The sequence below is a fragment of the Oncorhynchus masou genome, chromosome 24 (genome assembly GCF_036934945.1).
Source record: "Oncorhynchus masou masou isolate Uvic2021 chromosome 24, UVic_Omas_1.1, whole genome shotgun sequence".
In the NCBI taxonomy this organism is placed as follows: domain Eukaryota; kingdom Metazoa; phylum Chordata; class Actinopteri; order Salmoniformes; family Salmonidae; genus Oncorhynchus; species Oncorhynchus masou.
Genome location: NC_088235.1, coordinates 115,655,546 through 115,673,542, shown reverse-complemented (window position 1 = coordinate 115,673,542; position 17,997 = coordinate 115,655,546). Strand labels below are relative to the sequence as shown.

The following is a 17,997-nucleotide window of genomic DNA, read 5'->3' as shown; positions in this document are numbered from 1 at the left end:
TTTATGTACACTTGTAGAAATGTTCTCTGTAAAGCCCATGAACTACACAGCTAGAATCCTTTAATTATAGTTGGTTTAAATCTGTTCCACTGAGCCAACTCTATATAGTAAACAGTGTTATGACTAAATATTTAAAGACTTCTTGTTATTATTCTTTTTTTACATGTACTGTTGAAAAGTGATATCCCAAGTATAAATACACTAAGGTATAAACACACTAAAGTATAAATACACTAAAGTATAAATACACTAAAGTATAAACACACTAAAGGGTAAAAAAAAAAATGTTTTCAGCAAAATAGTGTTTTTTTAGACAACTGAAATCTTCAAGGAGTCTGATGGGGAAACGGTGATGTCATCGGCTTCCCCACTGCTTGAGGAGCAATAGAGGACAAAAAGAGGAAATGTGGAGACTGGAGTGACACTTTTACTAAATCCCTCAATCACTACCACCTCCAGAGAATATCTCATACCTCATTTAGCTTCTGATGGAAATCCCACTTAACAAAATAACAAACGGATATTGCCTAAAACAGTATAAAGCGGTATAAATCAGTATAAAGCAGTATAAAGCAGTATAGAGCAGTATAAAGCGGTATAAATCAGTATAAAGCGGTATAAATCAGTATAAGCAGTATAGAGCAGTATAAAGCAGTATAAAGCAGTATAAAGCAGTATAAATCAGTATAAAGCGGTATAAAGCAGTATAAAGCAGTATAAAGCAGTATAAATCAGTATAAAGCGGTATAAAGCAGTATAAAGCAGTATTAAGCAGTATAAAGCAGTATAAGCAGTATAAAGCAGTATAGAGCAGTATAAAGCAGTATAAAGCAGTAGAAGCAGTATAAAGCAGTATAAAGCAGTATAAGCAGTATAAAGCAGTATAAAGCAGTATAAAGCGGTATAAAGCAGTATAAAGCAGTATAAAGCAGTAGAAGCAGTATAGAGCAGTATAAAGCAGTAGCAGTATAGAGCAGTATAAAGCAGTATAAGCAGTATAAGCAGTATAAAGCAGTATAAAGCAACATAAAGCAGTATAAAGCAGTATAAGCAGTATAAAGCAGTATAAAGCAGTATAAAGCGGTATAAAGCAGTATAAAGCAGTATAAAGCAGTATAAGCAGTAGAAGCAGTATAGAGCAGTATAAAGCAGTAGAAGCAGTATAGAGCAGTATAAGCAGTATAAGCAGTATAAAGCAGTATAAGCAGTATAAAGCAGTATAAAGCAGTATAAAGCAACATAAAGCAGTATAAAGCAGTATAAAGCAGTATAAAGCAACATAAAGCAGTATAAAGCAGAATAAGGGGAGTAGAGCAGTCTTTACCTGGCGGGGCGACTCTGTCCTGGTAGGTGGGTTTGTAGTTACTAAGGGTTAGCAGCAGGGCCTGGATGGTCCCAATGAAAATCCCAGCCAAGCATCCATAGAAGATCAGGTAGAACAACAAGATTTTAACTGTGGAGAGAAAGAGAAGGGGTTAATTACAAATGGGCATATACTGTACATTAGTAGTAGATTATGTAGTGATGTGCATGTAGTTTATTAGCAGAGCACCATGAATGGGTGAATGGGTGACGTAGATCTTGAGGAGACTGACAGTAACACTCCAGCGTTCCCCAACATCCTGATATAGATTCATCCTACCAGGCCCCTTGAACGCCCAATTTTTCAGTTTTTGATTTGTTAAAAAAGTTTGAAATATCCAATAAATGTCGTTCCACTTCATGATTGTGTCCCACATGTTGTTGATTCTTCACAAAAAAATACAGTTTTATATCTTTATGTTTGAAGCCTGAAATGTGGCAAAAGGTTGCAAAGTTCAAGGGGGCCGAATACTTTCGCAAGGCACTGTATATATATATATATATATATATATATATATATATATAAACTCAGCAACAAAAGAAATGTCCCTTTATCAGCACCCTGTCTTTCAAAGATAATGCATAAAAATCCAAATAACTTCACAGATCTTCATTGTAAAGGGTTTAAACACTGTTTCCCATGCTTGTTCAATGAACCATAAACAATTAATGAACATGCACCTGTGGAACGGTCGTAAAGACAATAACAGCTTACAGACGGTAGACAATTAAGGTCACAGTTATGAAAACTTAGGACACTAAAAATGGCCTTTCTACTGACACTGAAAAATACCAAAAGAAAAATACCCAGGGTCCCTGATCATCTGCACAAACGTGCCTTAGGCATGCTGCAAGGAGGCATGAGGACTGCAGATGTGGCCAGAGCAATAAATGGCAATGTCCGTACTGTGAGACGCCTAAGACAGCGCTACAGGGAGACAGGACGGACAGCTGATCGTCCTCGCAGTGGCAGACCACGTGTAACAACACCTGCACAGGATCGGTACATCTGAACATCACACCTGCGGGACAGGTACAGTACAGCAACAACTGCCCGAGTTACACCAGGAGCACACAATCCCTCCATCAGTGCTCAGACTGTTCGCAACAGGCTGAGAGAGGCTGGACTGAGAGCTTGTAGGCCTGTTGTAATGCAGGTCCTCACCAGACATCACCGGCAACAACATTGCCTATGGGCACAAACCCACCATCGCTGGACCAGACAGGACTGGCACTGACTCACTGAAGACTCGCGGTTTTGTCTCACCAGGGTTGCTGGTCAGATTCGTGTTTATTGTAGAAGAAATGAGCGTTACACTGGGACCTGTTGGATCGGAGGGTGAGGGCTAGGGCGATTCCTCCAAGAAATGAGCGTTACACTGGGACCTGTTGGATCGGAGGGTGAGGGCTAGGACCATTCCTCCAAGAATGAGCGTTACACTGGGACCTGTTGGATCGGAGGGTGAGGGCTCGGGCCATTCCTCCAAGAAATGAGCGTTACACTGGGACCTGTTGGATCGGAGGGTGAGGGCTCGGGCCATTCCTCCAAGAAATGAGCGTTACACTGGGACCTGTTGGATCGGAGGGTGAGGGCTCGGGCCATTCCTCCAAGAAATGAGCGTTACACTGGGACCTGTTGGATCGGAGGGTGAGGGCTCGGGCCATTCCTCCAAGAAATGAGCGTTACACTGGGACCTGTTGGATCGGAGGGTGAGGGCTCGGGCCATTCCTCCAAGAAATGAGCGTTACACTGGGACCTGTTGGATCGGAGGGTGAGGGCTCGGGCTATTCCTCCAAGAAATGAGCGTTACACTGGGACCTGTTGGATTGGAGGGTGAGGGTGAGGGCCATTCCTCCAAGAAATGAGCGTTACACTGGGACCTGTTGGATCGGAGGGTGAGGGCTAGGGCCATTCCTCCAAGAAATGAGCGTTACACTGGGACCTGTTGGATCGGAGGGTGAGGGCTAGGGCTATTCCTCCAAGAAATGAGCGTTACACTGGGACCTGTTGGATTGGAGGGTGAGGGTGAGGGCCATTCCTCCAAGAAATGAGCGTTACACTGGGACCTGTTGGATCGGAGGGTGAGGGCTTGGGCCATTCCTCCAAGAAATGAGCGTTACACTGGGATCTGTTGGATCGGAGGGTGAGGGCTAGGGCCATTCCTCCAAGAAATGTCCGGGAACTTGCAGGTGCCTTGGTGGAAGAGTGGAGTAATATGTCTGTGGAACTTGTTCAGTTTATGTCTCAGTTGTTGAATCTTATGTTCATACAAATATTTACACATCTTAAGTTTGCTGAAAATAAACCCTGTTCACAGTGAGAGGGTGTTTCTTTTTTTGCTGAGTTTATATATATAGCTTTAACTTACTGTGTCCTCCTTTGCCACCCAGCTCAGTAACTAATGGACATGTCTAAAATAAGTAACTTTCCAAATGGCTGAAAAACAAACCATACATCTGCTTATCTAAACAAAACGTATGCTGTCATTACAGATGCTTATGATCCAATACGTCAGCAGTCTAAATCCCTGTAAGAGGCACAAGACTGTTCATCATCCTGAAACTCAAGCTTTCTCTGAATTGGTTGTAAACTTCAGGGCAAAACCTTTACCATGTATTTCATCCTTACTCTGCTGTTAATGCCAGGATAGAAACAGAGCCCGTTGATAGTACTAAACAACTTTACTTCCATACTAGAATACACTAGCCTTCTAGAACACACTATCCTTCTAGAACACACTATCCTTCTAGAACACACTATCCTTCTAGAACACACTATCCTTCTAGAACACACTATCCTTCTAGAACACACTATCATTCTAGAACACACTATCTTTCTAGAACACACTATCCTTCTAGAATACACTATCATTCTAGAACACACTATCCTTCTAGAACACACTATCCTTCTAGAATACACTATCATTCTAGAACACACTATCTTTCTAGAACACACTATCCTTCTAGAACACACTATCCTTCTAGAATACACTATCATTCTAGAACACACTATCCTTCTAGAACACACTATCCTTATAGAACACACTATCATTCTAGAACACACTATCTTTCTAGAACACACTATCCTTCTAGAATACACTATCATTCTAGAACACACTATCCTTCTAGAACACACTATCCTTCTAGAATACACTATCATTCTAGAACACACTATCCTTCTAGAACACACTATCCTTCTAGAATACACTATCATTCTAGAACACACTATCCTTCTAGAACACACTATCCTTCTAGAATACACTATCATTCTAGAACACACTATCCTTCTAGAATAAACTATCCTTCTATAATACACTATCCTTCTAGAACACACTATCCTTCTAGAACACACTATCCTTCTAGAACACACTATCATTCTAGAACACACTATCCTTCTAGAATACACTATCCTTCTAGAACACACTATCCTTCTAGAACACACTATCCTTCTAGAATACACTATCATTCTAGAACACACTATCTTTCTAGAACACACTATCCTTCTAGAACACACTATCCTTCTAGAATACACTAGCCTTCTAGAACACACTATCTTTCTAGAACACACTATCCTTCTAGAACACACTATCCTTCTAGAATACACTATCATTCTAGAACACACTATCCTTCTAGAACACACTATCCTTCTAGAATACACTATCATTCTAGAACACACTATCCTTCTAGAATAAACTATCCTTCTATAATACACTATCCTTCTAGAACACACTATCCTTCTAGAACACACTATCCTTCTAGAACACACTAGCCTTCTAGAACACACTATCCTTCTAGAACACACTATCCTTCTAGAACACACTATCCTTCTAGAATACACTATCATTCTAGAACAAACTATCCTTCTAGAATAAACTATCCTTCTATAATACACTATCCTTCTAGAACACACTATCCTTCTAGAATAAACTATCCTTCTATAATACACTATCCTTCTAGAACACACTATCATTCTAGAATAAACTATTATTCTATAATACACTATCCTTCTAGAACACACTATCCTTCTAGAATAAACTATCCTTCTATAATACACTACCCTACTAGAACACACTACGAGACCATTTACATATTTTTCACATAGTCAGCTCGGAGATTCGAACCAGCAACCTTTCGGTTACTGTCCCAATCATCTTAACTGCTCGGCAATGTGCATGTCCACACTTCACTACCCTACTAAAGTACACTTCCCCACACATATACTACTAAAGCATACTACACTACATTTATTTTCTTCTCCACTCCTCCACTCTAACTCTACACCTCCCTATTCTAACTATACACTTCTCTACTCTTAACTTGACACTTCTCTACTCTACCCCTACACTTTGCTTTATCTTGGCCAGGTCGCAGTTGTAAATAAGAACTTGTTCTCAACTAGTTTACCTGGTTAAAGATTTGTGAAATATATATTTTTAAAACACTTCTCTAATCTAACTCTACACTTCTCTACTCTAAACATACAATGCTCTACTCTAACTACAATACTCTACTCTAACTCTACACTTCTCTAATCTAACTCTACACTTCTCTACTCTAACTCTACATTTCTCTACTCTAACTCTACACTTCTCTACTCTAACTCTACACTTCACTACTCTAACTCTACACTTCTCTACTCTAAATATACAATGCTCTACTCTAACTCTACACTTCTCTAATCTAACTCTACACTTCTCTACTCTAAATATACAATGCTCTACTCTAACTCGACACTTCACTACTCTACACTTCTCTACTCTAACTCTACACTTCACTATTCTAACTCTACACTTCTCCACTCTCCCTCTACACTTCACTAATCTACCTATATACTTCACTACTCTACCTATACACTTCACTACTCTACCTATACACTTCACTACTCTACCTATACACTGCTCTACTCTAAAGCTACACTTCACTACTCTACCTCTACACTTCCCTACTCTAACTCTACACGTCCCTACTTTAACTCTACACTTCACTACTCTACCTCTACACTTCCCTACTCTAACTCTACACTTCCCTACTCTAACTCTACACTTCTCTACTCTAACTCTACACTTCTCTACTCTACCTCTATACTTCTCTACTCTACCTCTACACTTCCCTACTCTAACTCTACACTTCCCTACTCTAACTCTACACTTCTCTACTCTAACTCTACACTTCTCTACTCTACCTCTATACTTCTCTATTCTACCTCTACACTTCCCTACTCTAACTCTACACTTCCCTACTCTAACTCTACACTTCTCTACTCTAACTCTACACTTCTCTACTCTACCTCTACACTTCCCTACTCTAACTCTACACTTCCCTACTCTAACTCTACACTTCTCTACTCTAACTCTACACTTCTCTACTCTACCTCTATACTTCTCTACTCTACCTCTACACTTCCCTACTCTAACTCTACACTTCCCTACTCTAACTCTACACTTCTCTACTCTAGCTCTACACTTCACTACTCTACCTCTACATTTCATTACTCTAAAGCTACACTTCTCTACTCTAACTCTACATACACTTTGTGTTGAACTGAATCTCATTGACCTCTCGCTAGGCGGTCTCTCGTGATGCAATAATAACGGAGGGCAACAACACTATCAGTCACTCTGGGTCTTTGTCAATGGTTACCAGTCCCGCTCTTCTGTCAGCCTCATTTACAAACATCCCTAAACAACACCTCACCTCACCTCACCTCACCTCACCTCCCCTCCCCCACCACCAACACAGCCGGCAGGCAGGCAGAGACAGGTGTGGGCCGTGGGGATAGACAAGCAGGCAGGCAGAGACAGGTGTGGCCAGAGAAGATAATTTCTTTCCCTGCTTGTGAAGGTGACCGCCTGGCCTGTAGTAAATCAACCCATGTTCTCAGTAGTTAATAACTGTTTAGTCATGTAGAGGTGTAGATAACTACTGGAACTACTGTTTTTTAGGCAACAGATTTACTTAATTTTCACTTGAAACATCCTTTTTGTGTTTAATAGGATAAAAGACACATTCTGTCAACATCTGACTACAGAGTGATCTGTTCTGGCAATTTTTGTATTCTATGACATTTCATATTTAGGATATGATCATTGTTCACAAAGTAGTTTGGAGACTACTTTTTCAAAGTAACTTTAGTTACAAAATATTATTTACTTAAGGGTAGCTTACCTTCTTCCAGTGTGAAGTAATTAATCGCTTGGTAAACTAGATTTTCAGAGTTGCTTCTGCAACACTGATTACAACACAACCAGTGACTAAACAATCTACAGGAAAACGCATTTCATATTGTGTTGTGTCAGTGTGTGTGAGAGAGAGAGAGAGACAGAGAGAGAGACAGAGAGAGCTGTAACACAAATCACATTTAAGATGACTGTAGGCCAATTTAGTTTTTAACATGTATTTTTTACTTAACTAGGCAAGTCAGTTCAGAACAAATTCCCCGGCCAAACCTGCGCCGCACAATTGGGACTCCCAATCTCAGCCAGTTGTGATACATCCTGGAATCGAACCAGGGTCTGTAGTGATGCCTCTAGCACTGAGATGCGGTGACTTAGACCGCTGCGACACTTGGGAACCCAAAGACTATTCATTTATTAGTCTCTCAACTCCATGCTTTTCTTCCACAGCTACGACCAGGATGAACTGGTCACGGCGAATGACTTAATTCAGACCATTATCTCTGTCTCTCTTGTACAAGGTGAGCATTATCAGGTGTTAAACATCTACATTTTCTTTATAAATCCTGCTAGTTGAATTGGCCAATAGGAGACTTGTTGAATACCTTCCTTGAGATAACCCTCTCTCTCTCTCTCTCTCCCTGTCTCTCTCTCCCTGTCTCTCTCTCTCTCTGTCTCTCTCTCTGTCTCTCTCTCTCTCTGTCTGTCTCTCTCTCTGTCTGTCTCTCTCTCTGTCTGTCTCTCTCTCTGTCTCTGTCTCTCTCTCTCTGTCCCTCTCTCTCTCTCTCTCTGTCTCTCTCTCTCTGTCTCTCTGTCTCTCTCTCTCTCTGTCTCTCTCTCTCAGCTTGGTCTATGTCCCTCCCCCAGAGCAGCGGGCGGGGAAGACAGACATGGCTTCCTGTTGTGAATGGACAACCCAGACATTTCTCAAGGCAGCACAGAGATTGATGAGATGATCCGTAATGTACGTTTAATGTTTATGGTAAAAGGGGGTATTACACTGTCATTGGTTACAAGTGTCACCAAAATACAGAACCGTTTCTTTGATGATGGGTCCCTTTAGTTGGGGCGGCAGGGTAGCCTAGTGGTTAGAGCGTTGGACTAGTAACCGGAAGATTGCGAGTTCAAACCCCCGAGCTGACAAGGTACAAATCTGTCGTTCTGCCCCTGAACAGGCATTAAACCCACTGTTCCCAGGCCATCATTGAAAATAAGAATTTGTTCTTAACTGACTTGCCTGGTTAAATAAAGGTTAAAAAATGATGATCAATTGTGATTTGATGCAACAATGAGATGGTGCCATTCAGCCAGCCCAGTCAGAAACACTGTATATATGACTCTGAGCCAGACGAAACGAAGGTTTATCTATGCGTCATAACCACACCGACGTGGTCATACAGAGGGTCGTTTATGTAGACTACGTTCACGCCAGAAAACCTTTTGACTTTCAAAACGTAGATCAATTAATTGATCTTCTGAATTAATAAAAACCAATTCTGAGATCAGCAACAGTTTCGAGAGATAAACGTTTCAGTAACGAGCACTATTTGCGGTGGCAGGATTCAGGAAACTGACAACCGTTGTTCCTGTCACCCACTAGAGCTCGTAGTGTAAATCTGTATTTTTCTCCTATTGTGAAATCACACGGTCATAATCGCCCTTCTGGAAACCTACAAAAGCAAACGGTAGGGTGTGTGAACTCGGGGATCTGAATGAGCCAATAAACAACAGACTCTTAGCAGTCTGCTAAAAGAAACTTTTCCACGGGGCCCGAGAGAGGGAGCATGTTGGTCGTCAGCTTCCTCTTCCTATTTCGAAAAGGCGCCGAGATAAAAAACGAAATGTTGATCAAAAACGAGCTACCGAAACAAGTCTCCCGCTCGAATACCGAGCGAAACGGTAACAATGTAACGTCGATGGCACCGCGTCACAATGTGACGCTGACCGGGAGAGCAGGAAAGTCGCGTATTGCTAAATCAATGCTCATTGTTCCCCACATTTACATTAGACTATCAGTTGGTCCAGAACAATGACAGCGGTTTCAGACTAAAGGGACTGATCACCTTGACTAACCTTGAACTATGATGCCTATGAAACACGAAGTATTAGGATAAACTACCTAATTACCGAGGTTATGGATGTTCCCCTGTCATTTAGCACATCGTTTTGTTCAGAGAAAGAAACTAGTTCATATTCAACAACTTTATCATTTGTATCCAGGCTAACAATGTGACACCAGAAACAAGCATGCCATTTTGGCAAGACAACCCCCATGTTAGTTGCAATCCAACACTCCAGAATCACACCATAGAATGTCAATTAGCTAGCTACGTCCTTCAAAATGACCTCTTTGGCAAATGACACCGAGAGAGCCTCTTGCTTTCAATAACGTTTCGATCCGGTTTAGTCGAATAACGAATAGGGACATAATTAACGTCCACTGGACCTACAAGTAGAAATGAAAACGAGCTTTTAGACAGTCCGCAATTTTTCGTTACGTTTATTGTAATCTTATCGCATCAATATGTTAGTTATTTTACAGATTAGTTTATAGCCTATTTCACAGTTAATTCATTGAATGTGTTTTTTTCCCCGTGTACTTTTCCATTGAAAGTGAAAGTCACGATGCTACAAGTCAAATGCAACTGGATCATTATTTTGTCAATCAACAAACGAGGGAACGAGTCTGGAACCCTCCGTGCCGTTACCTTATTCAGAGGAATACACGACCACCTTCTGGAAACAACAGAGCTCAGACACTTATCATTCTTTATCCTCGAGTTAATAACCCCCCCCCCCCCAAAAAAAGTAGTTTATTCCGGATGTATGTACTTACACCAACTGCCACCCGTGCGTCCTAGAAATTCCTTCCTTTCTGAATTCCACAAAAAGCTCTTCCATCCACCGTCTCCATCTTTATTTGCCGACATCTTTTTTGCTTTTTAATTTCACTTTTCAATTAAGGTGCTCTAATGGGCTTAGGAACCAGATTTCCCAAACTGTCCCCTGTACAGAATAGTAAAGGACAGCGTCGTACCCGGCTCTCCCTATTTTACCGCACACAATTTATCTCTTACGGTAACCGACTCCGCCCGCAAACTCTTGTAATAAGTTACCTACAAAGAGAAGGCGGGGAGGGCAAACTCTCTGGCAAATCACAAACAGTCATCGTTTTGCGTAAGAAGCGTATGCGGGGGGGGGGGGGGGGGGCGACTGCTATGTCCCCTGCCCCATGAAAAGAGGGTAGGCAGGCGGTTCAAAATGACATCGTGAGAACACAAATTGTAGAATTCTAAAACTACAATAGAATTCCAATTCTATTGTGATGTCATAAGCACCGCGACATTCTATGATCATTCTTGGAGTTCTATTTTGACATCACGTGTTGAAAGTTTTTCTTTTCTTTCAGGAGGTAACTTTTTGGGCATTTATTTGACCAGGCTGGCACATTGGGGTCTAAAGACCTGATTTACAAGCGAGAGCTCTGACTTACATGGCTTTAGAAATCCTGGGAAATGGGCTGACATAGTGTGCTTTCAGAAAGTATTCATACCCCTTGACTTATTCAAAATGTTGTTGTGTTACAGCCTGAATTCAAAATGGATTAAATATGTTTGTTGTTTTTAAACATCACCCTTCTATTCACAATAGCCCATAATGACAAAGTGAAAAAATGTTTTTGGAATTGTTTGCAAATTTATTGAAAATTAAATACAGAAATATCTAATTTACATAAGTATTCACACCCCTCAGTAAATGCATGCTAGAATTACCTTTGGCAGCGACTACAGCTGTGAGTCTTTCTGTGTACTTCTCTAAGAGCTTTGCACAACTGGATTGTACAATATTTGCACATTATTCTTTAAAACATTCTCCAAGCTCTGTTAATTTGGTTTTTGTACATTGCTAGACAGCAGTAGCGTGCGGTGGTTCTGGGGCCTGGGCCTTCAGTGAAGTCCTACAGTCCCACCCGAATTAATCCACCTCTTATTACCATCATTATGAAGCCATGGCTCTAGACACTATACTTTTAGACAGAAAAGCAGTATAACCAGGCGTTGCGTCACCTTGAAATTGACATTTTTATTCAGAGAATTGCAGGGGAAGAGTACAATACCTTTTCATTGTGCAGCTTCGTTGCCCTGCACGCTTGTTTGTTGAGCTGTAGATCCACTCGGGTGTCCCCAAAAGTTTTCAAAAGCACCATTGTTTGTAAGTGCCCAGCTGTACTTTGGTGTCTCGTTGCTGCCTTGGTTAGACAACTCAGGCTTGCAAAGCTAGTGTGGCTCCAAACACCAAATCGATCACTTGCAAATAATACGCATTCCCAGCAGTACAGTTTGCAGTGCTTCTCGGAGCCTGTCTTTGTAGCGTCGGCTTTGTAGCGTCGGCGTCTACCTCTCCTGACAATGTCTAACTTTTCTTGAAAAGTTTGTCTTGAGAATGCCGTTATAATTATATCCTCGACCAAATCGATATCTTCTCCTTCCGCCATTGTGGGTTGAAAAAACAGTTTAGTAGTACGCAAATTAATTCGTTGATCAATTTCAGTTTCCTAGCTGGCTCCTGTGTAACACCGGAACCAGCCAGCAGGCGTACAATAGCCAACTCTAAAGCTGATTATTTGACACTAAATTTGAAATTCCATTCACTTTAAGCTACAAGCGCCTGCACTGTTGATTCTGAAGGCCTGAGGGCAGATTTTAGACCCCTGGCAACAAATGATGGCTGAATATGATTGGATAAAATATCTAACATAAAGACCAGCCCTCCAAATCTCAACCTGGGGCTGGAAGCAGTGCAACCAAGAGGAACGCTATGAAATGAAGAGTGTAACTCTTACTCTGGGGAATAATTTAATACATATTTGTGGAAAATATATATTTTTTAAAAGTATATTCTGATGATGTTTAGGCCAGCAGAGAAGGCCTTGCTATATATTCTCAAACCAATTTAAATCAAAACTGTAACTACTCCACTCAGGAACAGTCGATGTCATCTTGGTAACCAACTCCAGTGTATATCTGGCCTTGTGTTTTGGATTGTTGTCCTGCTGAAAGGTGAATTAGTCTCCCAGTGTGTGTACATGGTGATCTTAGGAAACCCATTTCTGTCACGCCCTGGCCATAGTTTACTTTGTATGTTTCTATGTTTGGTTGGTCAGGGTGTGATCTGAGTGGGCATTCTATGTTGGATGTCTTGTTTGTCTATTTCTCTGTTTGGCCTGATATGGTTCTCAATCAGGGGCAGGTGTTAGTCATTGTCTCTGATTGGGAACCATAAATATAAATAAAATATATCCCATTTAGCAGACGCTTTTGTCCAAAGCGACTTACAAGTCGGCTGGGGCCACTACTTTTACATATGGGTGGTCCCAGCGGGAATCGAACCCACGACGCTTGGCGTTGCAAGCGCCATGCTCTACCGACTGAGCCACACAGGTAGCCTGGGTTTCACTGTGTGTTTGTGGGTGATTGTTCCTGTCTCTGTGTTTTGCACCAGATAGGGCTGTTTTCGGTTTTCGTACGTTTGTTATTTTATTAGTTTATCGTGTATAGTTTCCGTATTAAATAAAATGAATCACAACTACGCTGCATTTTGGTCCGCTCCTCCTTCACACAACGAAAGCTGTGACAGAATCACCCACCACAACAGGACCAAGTGGCGTGGTTACAGGCAAAAGCAACAGCAGGAGCAACAAAAGAAGGAATGGACATGGGACGAATTAGACGGAGAAGGACCCTGGGCTCAGCCTGGAGAATATCGCCGTCCCAAGGAAGAACTGGAGGCGAAGAAAGCGGAGCCGGTATGAGGAGGCAGCACGGCGAAGCGGATGGAAGCCTGAGAGTCAGCCCCAAAAATTTCTTGGGGGGGGGGGGCTCAGGGAGAGTGTGGCAGAGTCAGGAGTCAGACCTGAGCCCACTCTCCCTGTTTATCGTGAGGAGCCAAGGAGGAGACCAGAACCAGAGCCGGTGTTGGAGGTGAGCGAAACAGAGACTGTGAAGGAGTTAATGGGGAAATTGGAGGAGAGAGTAATGAGGGAGTTGCTTTGTTGGTGCTTTAAATATGGAATTCTCCCGACGGAGCGTGTCGGGGATTTGATGGCACCTGGGTCAGCGCTCCATACTCGTCCTGAGGTGCGTGCTAGTCGGCTGGTGAAGTTGGTGCCAGACTCACGCACCAGGCCTCCTGTGCACCTCCCAAGCCTTGCATGTCCTGTGCCAGCACTGCTTTCAAGATCTCCAGTACGCCTTCACGGTCTAGCCCATCCTGTGCCACCTCCACACACCAGCCCTCCGATGGCAGCTCCCCGCACCAGGCTTCCTGTGCGTGTCCTCGGCATAGTACCACCAGTGCCAGCACCACGCATCAGGTCTACAGTGCGCCTCGCCTCTCCAGCGCTGCCGGAGCCTTCCTCCTCTCCTGCGCTGCAGGAGTCTCCCGCCTGTTCAGCGCTGCCAGAGCCTTCCGCCTCTCCTGCGCTGCCGGAGTCTCCCGCCTGTTCAGCGCTGCCCGAGTCTTTCTCCTCTCCTGCGCTGCCGGAGTCTCCCGCCTGTTCAGCGCAGTCAGAGCCTTCCTCCTCTCCTGCGCTGCTGGAGTCTCCCGCCTGTTTAGCGCTGCCAGAGCCTTCCGCCTCTACAGCGTTTCCGGAGTCTCCTGCCTGTTTAGCGCAGCCAGAGCTGCCAGCCTGCATGGAGCAGCCAGAGCTGCCAGTCTGCATGGAACAGCCAGAGCTGCCAGTTTGCATGGAGCAGCCAGAGCTGCCAGTCTGCATGGAGCAGCCAGAGCTGCCAGTCTGCATGGAGCAGCCAGAGCTGCCAGTCTGCATGGAGCAGCCAGAGATGTCAGTCTGCATGGAGCAGCCAGAGATGTCAGTCTTCATGGAACAGCCGGAGCTGCCAGTCTGCATGGAGCAGCCGGAGCTGCCAGTCTGCATGGAGCTGCCAGTCTGCAAGGAGCTGCCAGTCTGCAAGGAGCTGCCAGTCTGCAAGGAGCTGCCAGGGGTGCCAGTTTGCATGGAGCAGCCAGAGCTGCCAGTCTGCAAGAAGCAGCCAGAGCTGACAATCTGCATGGAGCAGCCAGAGCCGCCGCTCAGCAAGAAGCAGCCAGAGCTGCCAGTCAGCATGGAGCAGCCAGAGCCGTCAGTCTGCCAGGATCCGCCAGTAAGCCAGACTCTTCCAGATCTGCCAGTCAACCAGACTCTTCCAGATCCGCCAGTCAGCCAGACTCTTCCAGGTCCGCCAGTCAGCCAGACTCTTCTAGATCCGCCAGTCAACCAGACTCTTCCAGATCCGCCAGTCAGCCAGACTCTTCCAGATCCGCCAGTCAACCAGACTCTTCCAGATCTGCCAGTCAGCCAGACTCTTCCAGATCTGCCAGTCAGCCAGACTCTTCCAGATCTGCCAGTCAGCCAGAATCTTCTAGATCTGCCAGTCAGCCAGACTCTTCCAGATCTGCCAGTCAACCAGACTCTTCTAGATCTACCAGTCAACCAGACTCTTCCGGATCCGCCAGTCAGCCAGACTCTTCCTGATCCGCCAGTCAGCCAGACTCTTCCGGATCCGCCAGTCAGCCAGACTCATCCGGATCCGCCAGTCAGCCAGACTCTTCCGGATCCGCCAGTCAGCCAGACTCTTCCGGATCCGCCAGTCAGCCAGACTCTTCCGGATCCGCCAGTCAGCCAGACTCTTCCGGATCCGCCAGTCAGCCAGACACTTCCAGATCCGCCAGTCAGGCAGACTCTTCCAGATCCGCCAGTCAGCCAGACTCTTCCGGATCCGCCAGTCAGCCAGACTCTTCCGGATCCGCCAGTCAGCCAGACTCTTCCGGATCCGCCAGTCAGCCAGACACTTCCAGATCCGCCAGTCAGGCAGACTCTTCCAGATCCGCCAGTCAGCCAGACGCTTCCAGATCCGCCAGTCAGCCAGGCTCTACCAGAGCCTTTCTCCTCTCCTGCGCTGCCGGAGTCTCTCGCCTGTCCGGCGCTACTGCTGGAGTCTGAAGAGCCCCTCTGTCCCGAGCTGCCCCTCTGTCCCGAGCTGCCCCTCTTTCCCGAGCTGCCCCTCTGTCCCGTGTTGTTAAGTGGGGTTGCCGTGGCTGGGAGGTCACTGAAACGGACAAGGTGGGGGAAGACTGCGGTGAAGTGGGGGCCACGTCCAGCAGCAGAGCCGCCACCGCGGACAGTTGCCCACCCAGACCCTCCCCAATAGGTTCAGGTTTTGCGGTCGGAGTCCGCACCTTGGGGGGTTTGGGTGTACTGTCACGCCCTGGCCATAGTTTACTTTGTATGTTTCTATGTTTTGATTGGTCATGGTGTGATCTGAGTGGGCATTCTATGTTGGACGTCTTGTTTGTCTATTTCTGTGTTTGGCCTGATATGGTTCTCAATCAGGGGCAGGTGTTAGTCATTGTCTCTGATTGGGAACCATATTTAGGGAGCCTGGGTTTCACTGTGTGTTTGTGGGTGATTGTTCCTGTCTCTGTGTTTTGCACCAGATAGGGCTGTTTCGGTTTTCGTACGTTTGTTATTTTGTTAAGTTTATCGTGTATAGTTTCCGTATTTAATAAAATGAATCACAACTACGCTGCATTTTGGTCCGCTCCTCATTCCCACAATGAAAGCCGTGACAATTTCATTAAGCTCCCGACGAACACTTCTTGTGCTGACGTTGCTTCCAGAGGTAGTTTGGAACTCGGTAGTGAGTGTTGCAACCGAGGACAGATGATTTTTGCGCGCTACGTGCTTCACCACCCAGCGGTCCCGTTCCGTGAGCATGTGCGGTCTACCACTTTGCGGCTGAGCCATTGTTGCTCCTAGACATTTCCACTTCACAATAACAGCACTTACATTTGACCGGGGCAGCTCTAGCAGGGCAGAATTGTGATGAACTGACTTGTTGGCATCCTATGACGGTGCCACGTTGAAAGTCACTGAGCTCTTCAGTAAGGCCACTCAATCAATCATATGTATTTATAAAGCCCGTTTTACATCAGCAGATATTTTTTTGGAGCTATTTGTTTTTCCATGTATGAATCTGTTAATCTGTCAGTACATTCAAGAGAAGGTGAGGACCAAGGTGCAGCGTGGGAAGGGGTTCATAATTAATTTATTAGCAACTGAACACTAAATACGAAAATGACAAAAATAATAACCGAAACAGTTCTGTCTGGTACAGATACGAAACAGAAAGCAACTACCTACAAAATCCATGTGGGCAAGAGCGACCTAAGTATGGTTCTCAAACGATAGACAGCTGTCCCTGATTCAAAACCAAAGAAATAGAAAAACATAGAAAACGGAACATAGAATGCCCACCCTAGTCACACCCTGGCCTAACCAAAATAGAGAATAAAAGCCTCTCTATGGCCAGGGCGTGACATAATCACTGTGTTTCTATGGGCTAATAGCAGTAAGGCCAAATTCAAATAATTTAAAATGTATATTTTTGATACCTACAGCGGTTCTAAAATCCTCAATCGAATAGATAAATGATCCTTGGTATGACCATCTTAAAATAATTCCATACGACCATCTTAAAACAACTCCATATGTTAGCTTAGTAGAATCCAGCCCTGGCCACCCAGACTCGAGGGAGATACTATTAAGAAGGTGTGGAGCAACGTTTTAGACGTAATGGGTAAAGGGGTTTTTACTTGTGGCCTATGCTGAACACTATATATAACCAATCAATTGTCCTTCAGCCTGTACAATATGGCTTAAAATATCACCCCATTCGAACAGGGCATTACAACTGCCATGGCTATTAGGAAAAATCATTTCTGGTGACTGATCACTGGCATGAAATTAGTAGGTTATCCAGTACATTAGAACCACATCCTATGGTACGTTATCCAGTACATTAGAACCACATCCTATGGTAGGTTATCCAGTACATTAGAACCACATCCTATGGTAGGTTATCCAGTACATTAGAACCACATCCTATGGTAGGTTATCCAGTACATTAGAAGCACATCCTATGGTACGTTATCCAGTACATTAGAACCACATCCTATGGTAGGTTATCCAGTACATTAGAAGCTCATCCTATGGTAGGTTATCCAGTACATTAGAACCACATCCTATGGTAGGTTATCCAGTACATTAGAAGCTCATCCTATGGTAGGTTATCCAGTACATTAGAAACACATCCTATGGTAGGTTATCCAGTACATTAGAAGCACATCCTATGGTACGTTATCCAGTACATTAGAACCACATCCTATGGTAGGTTATCCAGTACATTAGAACCACATCCTATGGTAGGTTATCCAGTACATTAGAACCACATCCTATGGTAGGTTATCCAGTACATTAGAACCACATCCTATGGTAGGTTATCCAGTACATTAGAAGCACATCCTATGGTAGGTTATCCAGTACATTAGAACCACATCCTATGGTAGGTTATCCAGTACATTAGAAGCACATCCTATGGTACGTTATCCAGTACATTAGAAC

The 17,997-nt window shown here is 44.0% G+C and overlaps 1 protein-coding gene across 1 annotated transcript in view; it reads right to left on the bottom strand.

Annotated features, from left to right (window-relative positions):
- Positions 1–10,634, bottom strand: part of LOC135513314 (sodium/potassium-transporting ATPase subunit beta-233-like) — a 31,371-nt gene extending 20,737 nt beyond the window's left edge. Inside the window, exons 1-2 of the mRNA XM_064936222.1 lie at positions 10,372–10,634; positions 1,325–1,453 (exon numbers count right to left, since the gene is read on the bottom strand). Of these exons, the coding sequence (XP_064792294.1) occupies positions 1,325–1,453; positions 10,372–10,465 (223 nt within the window). The 5' untranslated portion in view covers positions 10,466–10,634. The remainder of the gene's footprint in view (positions 1–1,324; positions 1,454–10,371) is intronic.
- Between the last annotated feature and the right edge of the window lie 7,363 nt (positions 10,635–17,997).